This window comes from Syngnathus acus, chromosome 12 (genome assembly GCF_901709675.1).
Source record: "Syngnathus acus chromosome 12, fSynAcu1.2, whole genome shotgun sequence".
Taxonomy (NCBI): Eukaryota; Metazoa; Chordata; class Actinopteri; order Syngnathiformes; family Syngnathidae; genus Syngnathus; species Syngnathus acus.
In genome coordinates, this window is record NC_051097.1 from 4189462 (window position 1) to 4203880 (window position 14419).

At 37.7% G+C, this 14419-nt stretch overlaps 2 protein-coding genes across 6 annotated transcripts in view; both read right to left on the reverse strand.

The window, feature by feature from the left end:
* LOC119131662 (lymphocyte antigen 75-like) overlaps positions 1-14419 on the reverse strand; it is a 1013224-nt gene that overhangs the window by 616493 nt on the left and 382312 nt on the right. The gene's annotated exons all lie outside the window — the stretch shown is intronic.
* The window catches only part of LOC119131701 (cingulin-like protein 1), a 33811-nt gene that overhangs the window by 17279 nt on the left and 2113 nt on the right, over positions 1-14419 (reverse strand). For 2 of the 5 annotated variants that reach the window (XM_037266351.1, XM_037266348.1), the window contains exons 1-3: positions 13609-13728; positions 4877-4990; positions 2423-2550 (exon numbers count right to left, since the gene is read on the reverse strand). In XM_037266351.1, the coding sequence (XP_037122246.1) occupies positions 2423-2550; positions 4877-4990; positions 13609-13713 (347 nt within the window). In that variant the 5' untranslated portion in view covers positions 13714-13728. Of the gene's footprint in view, positions 1-2422; positions 2551-4876; positions 4991-6351; positions 6397-13608; positions 13729-14419 lie in introns of those variants that run through there. The other 3 variants (XM_037266350.1, XM_037266349.1, XM_037266352.1) reach the window with 3 other exon arrangements.

Genomic DNA, 14419 nt, shown 5'->3' on the forward strand with positions numbered 1-14419 from the left:
TATTGGCCAAATAAGGTTAAGAACAAGTATGAACATGGTTCATGCATCAAATGTGCTGCTATGCAGTGTGAAAAATGCCCAAAAGAGATGATCATGGCCTTGTTTTCCTTCTCACACCTGGATGTTCATTTCATCATGACAGTTTGTTGGATACAAAACAGCTTTATTTTTAAAGAAAGAAGGTGTGGGGGAGGAGTGTCAGATGATCCATCCAATGTATTTTCTATAGAAGTGCTAAGAGGCTAGGGCTCTATGTTCCTACATAGCACGAGCCTAGCACAAAGCTTGTCTAACTGTAAATAGAGTTTTTCTTTAATTTCAGAGACAGTCACAGTTAGAAAAGGGTGTTTGCGCTACTATGGGAGTGAACACAGCTTCCCGGCCAATGAGAGCAGCTTCTCCAATCCCTTTGAATTCAATGCAGGACAGACATACAATTTTTTGACATGGCAGGAGCATAAACAGCCTTGCTGGACTCCATGCAGAAGAACAAAGTGTGCAAAGTACGTTTACAAGTTTTATAAGATCTCCACTTGTGGATGATATTAAATTAAGCATAGCTGTGATAGATCTCGACTACGAACTCCAGTCCACCCACATAGCAGCGCTGTGACCCAAGAGACTCTTTTAAAAAAACATAATTAAGATGAAGAGTATGATGATAAAAATAATGAGGTTAGGACAGAAAAACTTTAGGTCATGTAAAATGTGTTGTAAGAACACAATGTTCAAAGACATTATTTCACCCACTATGCTTTGTTTCAGTCAGTCGATTTTGGAGGTTCAGTTGAGCTTTTTCTCACACTTCAGTCATTCCATGTGAATTGCAGGTATTTTTGGTCTAAATTTCCCCCAGTACTGCTCCAAAGAAACAGAGAATGGCATTAACAGTCTTATTAAAAAATCGAATCATATCACTGGAGGGGAAAAAAAGGAAGAAAGCAATAGTTAAACGTGAAACCTGGTATTCTTGATGAACAGTTTGCTATTGCAAAATGTACCATCTGTACTATTGTTAAGAACAAAGAGGCAATAAAGGCAGCAGATGTGGCTAAAGGAATGAATAGTTTGACAAAGTAAAGACCAAACGATAGAAGAGATAGAAAAATCATTGCTGGAGAGAATAAATAAAAAAAGAGCTGGATGGTTAAAACATTGCTCAGAGAGAACCCATTATTTCTTAATAACTTTTTAATTACACACAGATTAAAAACAAGGTTAACAACTTAATCCTGATTGAGTTTATTTCCATTCATTTCAATGGCAAATGTTCCTGCGATTGTTGAATCAAGGTTTCACTATTGTTTTATATTTCTTTTAGAATGATATTTGCATTATAAAGTGTATGATGTAAATTGACTGATGCAAAATCTTAATACATGTATACATGTTCCCTTAAGATATCCAATATGATAGTCTTATCAGCACTACTGTTGAGAAAATACGTCTAGCTCAGAACCTAGAGAATGCTGTATGGAAAACGTGATCATTAGGTGAGATTAAGGGGATTGCTTGACGAGATAATGGAGTCTGTAACTAAATTCTATTGCATTCAACCACTCATCCTGCAACGCAACAACGTCAATAGAAAGTCCGACCAAACCGCACAATACCAGCAATCCTAAAGCATTATCTGTATGGTCAGCACATGGAAAGTAACATTTGGAATTTTAGGAATTCACTACTAGGACTTGATTGTTTCTTATGTGACAAAAGGTCTACACTAGGGGTGTCAAACTCTTTTTTTTTTGCGGGCCGCATTGTAGTCATAGCTTCTTTCGGAGGGCCATTATGACTCTCAACCCAAATAAATGTATGAGCATATTATATACAGTAAAAGCTACAAAACAAACTGACAAATAACTCGTTTTCAAATCAGACGAGTAAAAACTGGTCAAATATTAAAAAAAAAAGATATTATTAAAAGTGAAGACAATTTGCAATTCGAGTAATGACACACAAATTTAATGTCCAATTTGTCTTCGCGGGCCACATAAAATGATGTGGCAGGCCGTATCTGGCCCCCGGGCCTTGAGTTTGACACCTGTGGTCTACACAAAGAATACAGACCAAGAACTGAAATGAGGCCACAGTACTTCAATTCTTTGCCTGGATTAGAACACGAGCAACTAGAATAAATGTATTTAAACTGCAAGCGGTATCCTGTTAACTTTTCCAGGGAGAGCATAAAAAATGCTGTGGTTACCAGATATGGAACTTCCCCAGTCGTGTGACGAAACCTTACAAAGCTGCTCTGAGCTGCCTCCTAACAGGTTCAAACAAAACACAACCGGTACTCATCTGAGAGAAAATAATCAGGGGTTTAACTGAAACAGAACTGTTTTCCAGCAGAATTTCTATTACCCCGTTTTCCAGAAATATATTCATATTTAAATTCATACAATTAAAGTTATGTACTCACTGTGTCTGTATGCAGTTGAGCTCGTGTTCAGTCTCTGTCTGCAGCTGCTGGAGGTGAAAGGTCAACTCCTTACTCAAGACAGCAAACTTCCACAGTCCTCCTTCAGTGTCTCCCGCAAACGCCACACCCTGAGACAAAGAATTCATGACTTTGTACATTTCTTAATGGCAACTAATCAAAAGGTTGAACTTTTGACATTTAAAGTACACCATATAAATACTTTTCGTGACAAACTCCATAGGGCCTAAGTCAAGGTCACAAACAAACAAAATTAAACATAAGCTACACTAGAAAATGCAAACCGCTCATTTTCAAGAAAAACAGGAAGGTCAGGCTACAATATTGAACCAAGAAAGGAAATTGGAAAGTCTAAAAAAATTGCAAATACAATTTTTGGAATTGATGACATAGATTAACATTTACGTTGCTTTTTCTGGAACGGGTTTTCTCGATGATGTACCACATGATGGCAGCGGAAAAGCAGCAAAAAAATATAATTTCCTCATCATATTAAATTTACAAAAAAACAATTGGATGACTGGCTTTGAAATCTGAAGTTATTTTTAAAAAGTGTTTTGGTTGTAATATAATTGTAAGAAGTGAAAACAATTTGCAACTTTGGTAAAGATTTCAGAAAGAAAAGTCAGGACGACGCATATGATATGACTGGCCAGTATTTCACCAAAATAGGGTGATGGAACTGATCTCGAAAAGAACAAAAGAGGCTTTAGGTGAAAAAGAAGAAGCATCTCAAACACACCACTTTCCAAAAACGCCTACAGAATTATTATTCATAACAGTAAATGAAAGTGAAATTGCGAAACATTTTCACAGACAAATGTGTCAGATTGCGAGACATTGGGCAACATGGTGAGTAAAAGCAAAAGCTTGCCATGAATCACCAGCTGAGGGAGAAGAGAGGAGAGGGCAGACAGACTGTGGAGGCAGGAGGTGATTGCAAAGCCCAGAGAGCAGAGGATCGAGACGCATGAGGACACGATGTGGGAGGATTCAAGTTGGTGGTGCTAGCGTGGGCGTGTCTGAGCTCGTTGCAGTGACGGAGTGCTTCGATGGCGGCTGTGCGCTGAGAGACAGCAGACTGGATGAGTCACCCTGGCAGAACATGCCGATCACGCTCAACACCTGTGACTCGTGCTCAAACATGACTGAGTTTCCAAAAAGATCTCACACCGAAACTGATCGATTTAGTCATATTAGTGGTACTGCTATTCAAATAATCTATGAAAGTGTGCTTTCATTGAGGTTAAATGTGCGGTCTAATTAGATTTTATATACCAGTTGTTTTCAAAACTTTGACCACCAAAAAAGTACTTTGTGCTGTGTATTTTTTTCAAGAAATGCTTTTTTTTTGTGACACAAATGTTATGGTACTAGTTTGAATTGTATTTTTAAGGTAGAAGAAAAAGTTATATATATATCTTTGGGGTATTTATTGATTGATTTATCATACAAAGAATATCCTTGTCTAATGAGAAATAAAGTTGAACTTTTATGTGTCACCAGAGAGAACCTAAGCACTCATGCAAAAGTGGTACCACACTCGTGCCCAAACGATATGCTCCAAACGTGTTTTGAACCTACTATACTTTAAGTGATGTCATCACACCACACATCATTGAATCAAGTCCAACCAAATGATAGGTGTACCAATACACATACTTGATCTGTGTCATACTGACTTACAACATACAGTTTTAATTGAAAACTGATGCGCTTAAGAATGAAAGCGATACCTTGCCCCCAGCATAAAAAGTCAAGTCAGGAAAGTGAGCCAATGAAGATACATGTCAGAGACACTAGCAAGTGTGAAGTGTGATCTTCCCTGAACATCCAACGCTCTTAGTGTATCTCCCAGCTTTGGAGTTGAAGACACGTACCACTGAGCTAAAAGCCTGGGCCACTAGCTACGCAGCCAGGATTAATTGAATAATTGCGTAAAGTTTATTTTGCATGAAAGTGTATTACAAAACCATTTTTATTCATTCATTGTTGTTTATTTGGTATCGTTTAATAATAAAAAAATAAACTAGCAAATAATAAAACGATATCACACAAAAGCGATGAGCATTCTACTCAACAAACGTTTTTATACTGATTCAGTCACTGGTGCGGTTATTGTTTTCCGTCCTGAAAGCAGACATTTGCAAATATCTTCTTTTGATCTAACACAAAATATAATCGGTTTGTTTTCATATATGAATACAAAAATTAATGTATAATTGATGGTTAGAGAATTTGAACAAGGTGAAAAATTGTTCTAAATGATTACTTGATTATTAAAATCGTTGGTGATGAATTTGATGATTATTTGTTGAGTGAATGATTGATTGATTTTCAAAGCTATTTTTAATTAGTTGAAACATAGATTCCTATAAGAAAAATAAAACTTGAAATGAAAAAAGGTTTGGAATGACTTCAAGAGGCAGAAATTACCTGTCGGTCCTCTGCGATATCAGAATGTACAATATGCACTTTGTCTTCTATTAGCTGTCGTAGTTTGCTGAGAGAAGCTGGGAATTCCCCTCTGTTTTTTTCAAACTCTGGCCACTATGAAAAACAATTAGAATATTTTTATTTCAACCACATTAACTTAAAAAATACTTCAAATATTGGTTTGTAGATTGCAGGTGTTCAATCACAATTATTTCATTCTGAACCAACAATGGTTTCCGAATTCATAAAGTTGTGAACATTTCCTGTAAAGATACCTATTAAATCCCTTTGTGGTGTCAAGTTATGAAATAATGGGGCAGCTAAAACGCAGCAAATCCCTATCTCCAAATAAAATCCAATTTTAATTAACACTAAAGAGGATGTCTGACATTAAAGACCAACTTAATAAATTGTTTAATGTCCTTTTGGTGAACTGTTTACTAAAAGACAGAAATCCATCAGGGTATGTATGCAAAAGTACTAAAATAAATGCTATACAATTTTAAACGACCTATAAAGTTAAACAATTACATTGTATGCAGATAAGCTCTTGCTTTATAGCAAATGATTATTTTATTTATCCAAATGCCAGCACAAGATCTTATTATTCTGAGTGTTGATTATATACGTATCTGATAATGATCAAATCACAGTATAGCCAAGAGAGTCTTCCTATAGGATCATCTTAAAAAGGGAAGTAATTAATGTTTATATATGCAAGACCTACAGATGGCAATTCACAGTCTGAGTGATGGGATTCAAAATATGAGTGGGCCGGATAGTCATGACACATTGAGATAATGATGTCCAATAAAATGCATTTGAAAGACATTTTTGGTATTATTAGGTATATATTGTGGGATACGTACATAATGTAAAACAGGTATTTATGGAATAAATAGTATGTTTCTCTGCATATGTTTATCTTGACAAGGAAAACTTTTCTTTTTCCCCCAAATAATTACTTGGATGATGTATAACTTTCAAATATACGTACTGTTGTCAAAAGAATTGTGTTTTTGCTTCAGGCCTGGAATTTGGATGTTCCCAGTGTGTTTTTAGAAACGTTGCCAAGTAACAGTAGAGGGGAAAACAAATATTTCTCTTCGATGGGGCTGTGTTGATAGACTGAAACTAAATACTACCGCAGAATTCTCAGACATTCGCATCAAAACTTGCCACTGAAAATACCAGTCATTTTTTAACAGATGAGAAAAATAAACTGATTCATATATTCTTGTACTACTGCTTCTTCTCATGGATGTGTGAGAAACGGCAAAAACACAGCCACTAGAGTCTGTAATCTAGTCACACATTGCATTTTAACCCACAGGAGTAATGGGCCATACCTAATCTGCCTCATGCCACATAATGAAACTCGACGCAAAAGCAACCCCGACACATATTATGACAGACATTTTTTTGCCAATAATATTCAAAAATGAATGTGTAAAGTTTTATTTCAGAATACTCACTCGACGAAATGGAGCGAGTGAAGAATTCATGGTGACGGGATGACTTAAAACTAATTTCCCGACTGAGCTCAAACCACAAGGGGCTTGTCTTTGCGTGTGTGATAGTGGGTGGGCTGCACTACTGTGTACATGGAGATGACCCTAACGACAACCTCGACTGCAGTTAGAACGGACGAGCAAATAGAACTAGAGACTAACTTGGAGTTTGTTAATATGAGAGTAACACACCATGACTTTTTCTTCACTGACAAAATCGAGAGATGGCACTGCTCATGGAAAACAATAAGAAAACTCAGTGTTTTGTTTTTTTGGGAGCAGAGTGAAAAACTGATGATTCTCCTTTGACCATTTGTAGTTCATTATCACTCTTGCAGCACTGAGTCAAATCGGACTCATAATGAATACAGTCTCGTAAATTGAATAACGCTTAGTTAGCATCAATGACGTAATCAAAATCGATGATAATCACTGTTTCTTTTAAAAGAGAAAACAACGGTGTGACCTTTTTGGAAAGGTTACGGTTCCATGGACAGCACATAAATAATTAAACACGCACACAAAAAAAGAATCAATCAATACACGAAGTATGGTTAAAAAGTCAGTCCAGCAACTGTCCATCATGGATCTAGTAGTTGCCATTCAACTCAAACAAACAAAAACAAAAACTAATAAAACCATATAGTTTGTCACAAGTACACAAAATAAAGTAGAAACTATATACGCTACGGTACAGTATATGCAAGTGTTCAAATTAGTTTAGCCTCACATTTGCAGTTTTATGTTCAAATTACCTTTCTACACAGAGGAAATGAGCTGTACAGAAAATAAAGTGTTATATAATATATAAAGATGAACAAAAGTATTCCCTTGTTCTTTAATGACTTAGAAAGGTTACGGTACCATGGTCAGACACAGAAATGATTAAACACGCACTAAAAAAAAAATAAAATTTAATCAATACACAAAAGTAAGGTTGCAAAGTCACCTAGCAACAAAATGTAGTATCAATGAAAATGTTTTTAACTTATAGGCTTAAATCACATTTAAATTATGTAAGTTTAAATAAACCATGACCATACTGGAATATAATGTGCATCACAGTTATCTAATACGCCCCCACCCACTACCTGGTAATTCGGATCTCCACCCCAGGGTGTGTCTTCGTGCAGCCGGATAAGTGCGGCAGGACGCCAGACCTGACACACCTTAACAGGCAAGGTAGCTATGATGTGAGCATTGCTGCGGCTCTCCCTTGCCTTCTTTGTTGACTTTTTTTTTCTGTGCTCATATCTGTCTCTTGATCAAGTATTATGAAATGAATACTTGGAAGATTTTGCAAGATTATGAAAGTTGCTGCTGCTGGCCAAAACACTCTGTACTGACCTACAGTACCTTTCACATTGTACCGTATTTTCCGCACTATAAGGCGCACCTAAAAACTTCCAATTTTCTCAAAAGTGCGCCGTATAATCAGGTGCGCCTTATATATGGACCAATATTGAGCCACTACAGCAGGCGTGTCCAAAGTCCGGGCCGCGGGCCAAATGTATATATCTTATATATGGACAAAGTTTTAAAATGGGCCATTCATTGAAGGTGCACCTTATAATCCGGTTCGCCTTATATATGGACAAAGTTTTAAAATGGGCCATTCATTGAAGGTGCGCCTTATAATCCGGTGCGCCTTATAGTGCGGAAAATACGGTACATGGAATCGTATTAAAGGTGCAAAATTATATTGCTGATTAGACAATGTTTCACAATCATTTTTGTTGGCACTGCATTGCAAAAGGGTTCTCTTTGTGAGCTTTTTGTTTTGCTTGCTGCTTTTATTCTAGAAAACAAAGATGGATTTTTTTATGAACACAGGTGTGAACAAGAGTTGTTATGAATCCTTAGAGAAACATTCTAAACACGAAGCACTTGAATTTGGGAGGGAGTTGAAACAGGTGCCTTTCAGGGTCATTGTTAGACGACAGTACTCTTAACAGTTCATACAAAATGTTCTGTTTAAGGTGTTCTCTCAATTTGAATCTATTATTTTATGTGCAGAGTTATTATTAATCATGCTTTTTTTTTAAAACAACCTCTTCATAATACAACGAGCTGCAACAAAATGCATTTGTTGCCCCGAGTTGTCCATTCCACTGTCTTTCTTTTCCGTTCCTCATTCAACCTTGTGAAGTATGGCCGTGTAAGGCACTTTTCAGTAGTCAGTGCACACAACAAAGTTCTCACGGTTGCCCAATGACAGTTTGGGAAGGGGGGGGGGGGGGGGGGGGGGGGGTGCATAAGAACCTGCTTTAAGCAACACATTGTGTAGTACTTACAGACAGAAAGAAAAAGCTCTGACAGAATTTGGCTTTAGCACCTGTGGCTAAAGCCAAACTGTGGCAGGTTTTTACTTTTGGGTCTTGGATTCAACATCTCTGAATATAAGATGCTGTGTGAACTCAGACTGACACAAACATTAAAAGCTGTGATTTCAATCTACCGTATTTTCCGCACTATAAGGCGCACCTAAAAATCTCAAATTTTCTCAAAAGCCAACAGTGCGCCTTATAATCAGGTGAGCCTTATACATGGACCAATATTGAGCCACTACAGCAGGCGTGTCCAAAGTCCGGCCCGCAGGCCAAATGTATATATCTTATATATGGACAAAGTTTTAAAATGGGCCATTCATTGAAGGTGCGCCTTATAATCCGGTGCGCCTTATATATGAACAAAGTTTTAAAATGGGCTATTCATTAAAGGTGCGCTTTATAATCCGGTGCGCCTTATAGTGCGGAAAATACATAATCAGTTAAACTGCATTAACCAGGCACAGTATTGGCAAAGACTGACCCTCCAGAATAGGCAACAACACACCAAACAGTTGTTAGGGTCCTTTCAATCTCTCAAACTCTGTCTAGTTTATGTAATTTTATTTTTTTAATAATAGAAAAGTTATCAATTTGTGGACTAAGACAAATAATATTGCTTCACCAAAGCCTAACAGTATGGTACAGATTTTACACAGGGTTGTAATTAAAACGTAAAACGTTTTAAATATTCTTGTATTGTTCTCACAAACTCACACAGTTTCATAATCAGCCAAAACAAGAAGTAGCGCAAAATAACTAAAAATGGCTCCACTTGGTAATCATGTTTGATTAGCAGTTGTATTACTAATGTATACAGAGAGTGGGTTCAGACATGCATAAAAGATCTGTTGTGCATTTTAAAATCTTTCACCTTTTCATCTTTTACATCACTTCAAAAAGTAGAACATGGACAAACAACAACAACATCTACTCTCCAAGCACTGCAGCTCCCACCAAGCCTGAACCACTCGGCCCTCTGACGAGGCTTAATGAGTAATAAGCACTGGTTGACCACAGTTTTGGAGTCAAGCCAACACTCCCAGATGCCAAATTGAAGCCTGAAGGTACTGCATAATGCAAAACAACACTCATTAAAACTTGAAGGGAGGGGAAAAAAAAAACCAAGGCGCTATAAAATGCAAAAATTCACCAAGATGCATTTCAGGACAAGCTTGGTGGCAATTTCTCCACAACGGAAATGAATAATTAGAACTCTCAAGCATCCATTAGGAGAAGAAATTACAACACGTTAAAATGGGTTTCATGACCTATACTATATGGCTTGAGAATTATGTTGAAGATGATGAATTTAAAGTATTTATGCAACGGAATATAGTGTCCATATGAAAATATGTCTGAATGAGCAACTTTGAATCTTGAATCCTTGCATGGGTTCCGGCATTTTGGTTTCCTCCTACACTCCCCAAAACATGACAGTTATTTTTATTGAAGACTCTCCATTGTCATTAGCTGTGAATTTGTCTCTATATATGGCCTGAGATTGTCTCGCATCCAATCCAGGGTGTACCCTGCCTCTCACTCAAAGAAAACTGAGATTAGTCGCAGCACAGCTATGTGATGATAAGCGGAATAAAAGACGAATGGTGTCATCAAAATTTGGAAAATTTATGTACGACCGGCTCCACGACATTCTCTACCTATGACTTGGCAGTAGAGATTGAACTTGCATCCAAAAGCCTCTATGATAGGAGGTTATGATCGGAGTGTCCGCCACTAGGCTAATGTAGCCACGTTATGTAAGATATGTAATGTAGCTTAGGCACAGATGCATCAGCCGAGGGCACGAGCGGCAGGTGACCCCACCGGCCATTTTTTAAGACAAACTAATTTTGGGGCTAAAACAGATTATTTGTGAACTGAGGTGCCACTGCACATAAATACATACTGTACGTTTAAACAATGACAACATTACCACAAGATTTGCCAGAATTGTTGGGAAGTAATATGATTATTAACCGGCTCGCTAACTCTTATTTGCATGGAGCAAAAAAGTAGCAGGAGGAAATGTTTGGCTTCTGACTGACTACATGGTAATACAAACATAATATAACAGGTTTGGTAAGTCAAACATAGTCTAGGTATTTAGGATGGCCTTTTAGGAAGGCTGTCATTTATTTCCTACATGTACATATTATATTTCTGACCATGCTCTAACAGAATAAAAACTCATCCATTTGGGTGAAGTAATTACAACACAGGGAAGAAAGTATGAGACTGAAAAATGGGTCTCACAGGGTGAGCATGCTCAATCAGGCAAAAGGATGAGGGGCGAGAAAGTGGCTTTGACATCACTGCACATTTTAACCTCACAAAACAACACTACGCATTTTAAAAGTGTCCCAATACTTTTGCTCGTATAATGAAACGATGTCATGGGTGATGGATGTAATGTTTCATTCTTCTCAATGAATGCATGAAGCAAGTTAAATATTATCTAAGTAATTCTTTCATCCAAGTTGCCTTACCTTCACAGGCCAGTTAGCACATTATCACAATGTAAACAAAGTCTACTCTTGGTTGGTTTGTAGATTTGCGGCGATGGTCGAAAAAAAAGTATTTTGTTGACATTAGAGACCTTTGCAGCCCTAATCAGCAGCAAACTAATATGCACCGAAGTTATCTCCAGTGGCTCCCTTTTAGATTAGTTCTCACCTCCTAAATCCAATTCAATCTATAAACTTTTAACCTCTGCCCCACACAGAAATCCTAAATGACTCATGGGTGTTATTGGTAGTAGAAATCAAATTAACACCCTTCAGATCATTTGCCAGAGATATATAAATCATAAATTCTCAAAATGCATTACATTCCAAGAGTTGTTTCTTCAAGCTCCGCACCCACCTTTTATTTGGAAAAGCTTTGGAAAATAGCCACGGACCTTGGGAAAGTTATTCTTTTGAGAAGATGATCTACTAATTTTGCGAGGGCAGAGGAACCTTCAAAGACTGTACATAAGGATGCTCACATCAGATCAACATAAACAGTGACATTACTGATGCAAAATGTGTAATGGTAGTCTGATACATTATTTATTTGTTGGCATGCTAAATGAACAAATCATCCACCAAGTATGAGACTTTTTCCATAAATCACTGTTTGCATAGATCACAGCGTTTAAAAGCTACCGGGCTGTCAACATAATAACAGGGTGTAAGCATTAATGAGTGATGGACTGCATTTACAATCAAGACAGGAAGAATTTCAGCAATGTTTTGTACATACTGTGCTCTTATCTGACCCACCTCACAGGATGACAATGCTCAATCAGAAATGAGTGGCAAAGAAAGTGGATTTGACATCATCATTGTCCGTTTTGACTACATACATCAACACTTTGCATTTCATCGTGCGAGCCTTTGTTCAAAGGTGATCACATGCACACACACACACGCCTGAGTATCAACCATTCGAAATATTTGGAGGAACACTATGTGATGCTAGCGATCCAAACTATTTCATGTGTGTTACCATTCTACTCACGCCCTCATTCCTAACATACCGAGAAGCTCCATCCACCTTCCTACTTCCCATGATTCACCCTTGACTGGTAGATTGGACCATGTCAATTTCAGTCAGACTGTGATTTCATTAGTTCTCTTGTGCAAAGTCCAACAGAATAATATGAAAGAGATAAATCACATTAATGACCTGGAAAACAGTTTGGGTACAGTTGGATTTTGGGCACAAATAGACAAACAACTATTCGCACTCACCCGCACTGAGTACCCGGAGGAAACCTACCCAGGCATGGGGAGAACACGCAAACTTTACACAGGAACGCCGTAGGCGGAATTGAACCCTACACCTCTGAACTATGAGGTGGACATGCTAACCAGTGCCTCACTATGCAACCCCGAACCAATTTCAGGTTATCTATATTTTTTAGATACATTGTGCAGCCGTAATAATTTGTTAATCAATAAAGCTATTTTGCAAATAAATTCATAAGAATTCAAAGTGATTTGTGTCATATTTGTGACTGAAAAGCAGCAGTACTTGGTGGTTGGCTTGAGACAAGAACATTCTCTTGCTCTACACGAATTCCACAGCATTAATGATTGATGGGCACCAAATGCCACCTCAGGGTGTTCCTCATACCAGAGAACTTGACATTTGCAGTATAATAGGAACATAATGGGGCGGCTTGTTCAGTGTTGACAAAATGACCAGCTCATCTTGGTGATACAACGTATGAAAATAAGTACATAGGCAAGTCCTTCCCAAGGCCATCCAATGATCATTGAGGAACTGCACAAATGTACAATCATTATGTTGCAAACCTCCTCGATGGCAGAGACTAAAACTTCCAGATTTATACGATCTAAAAATTCTACATACATCTTGAATTAAGGTCTTTTTCTCACACTTGCAAAAAAAAAAAGTGTATCCATGCCCATGTAAAACACAATAGAACAAGAAGAGGAGTTACAAAAATAACAATGACACCTTAAGTCATCCTGATAGTTGACTGACACCACCCTGAAAGAAAAATCCGGAAAGAGGTAACTCTTGCACGCCTCAGCAGAAAACTGTTCGCGTCACGGTTACAGCAGATACTAGAAAATGGTCACACGGGTGCCATGCAAGACAAGCACATTTGAATGACTTACTCACAATTCTGCACAAACGTTTATATAATACTTTTTCTGCTTTACACACTAATTGGAGTTGGAGGTAATTATGATAGCGACTCCGTGATGCAATGCAGTGCAGTTGATCATCACTAAACTACAGCTACAGAAATAAACATAATGGCCACAGTTCAGCACCAAGTTACATAAATATTTTTGTAAACGAATCATGCTTGAAACACATCTTGTGCAGGTGTGCCTAATGATATGGTAAATGTGTCCTTAAGTTGGATTCTTACCTGCAACACGCGGATTGAAACCCATGTCAAATGATTACCAAGTTTCTCGTGTTCTATAAAAACATGCAGCCAGCTCAACCGTGATCCAAAACAGGGTGAAACCATTGACGAATTCAAACTGTGTAGTTTCGCAAGCCTTTTTGGGCAATAATGTGGCACGTGTGTGTGAGAAGGGAGAGAGCATGACAGAGAGCGAGCAAGAGAGCAAGAGAGCGAGAGAGGACAGGAAGGACTGACATGGAGGGAGTGGAACATGAACGTAAAGAACAACAAACAACTCATGTGAATTGAGAGACTTTTTCACAATGTTCTTGCTTTTTTATAACACCGAATTATATGCAACTCTTGATAAGAAAACTCATTTGGATTAAAACACAGTGGCTGCGTGCGGGCCAACAGTTGTGCTTTCTTGTCGGTCTGGTTGGTTAACTGTCTGTACTGAAGTCAAGGGAAAGAATGCGGGCCCATTAAACACAATAAAGCGACAGTGAGAAATACTGTGAGAGAACGAGAGAGAAAGGGTGTGTATGTGTGTGTGCGTTTACGTGTGAGTGCTGTGAATGAGGACCAATCCCTGCGCATGAGCAGATATTTCAGTGACTCTTTAGATTTTACTTTTAAAATATTTTTCAAGTCTCAGAAAACAGCACTGCATGAAACAGTAAAGTGCTTCTAATTATTCAATGACATGAATGCAAAAAAAAAAACTTTGATACAGAAACAGATTAACAGTGTAAAATAATGTTAAGTAAATCACATGAGCCTTATTATTTTTTGTAAAAACAACTTTCACTGTTTGATCGAGCTCTTG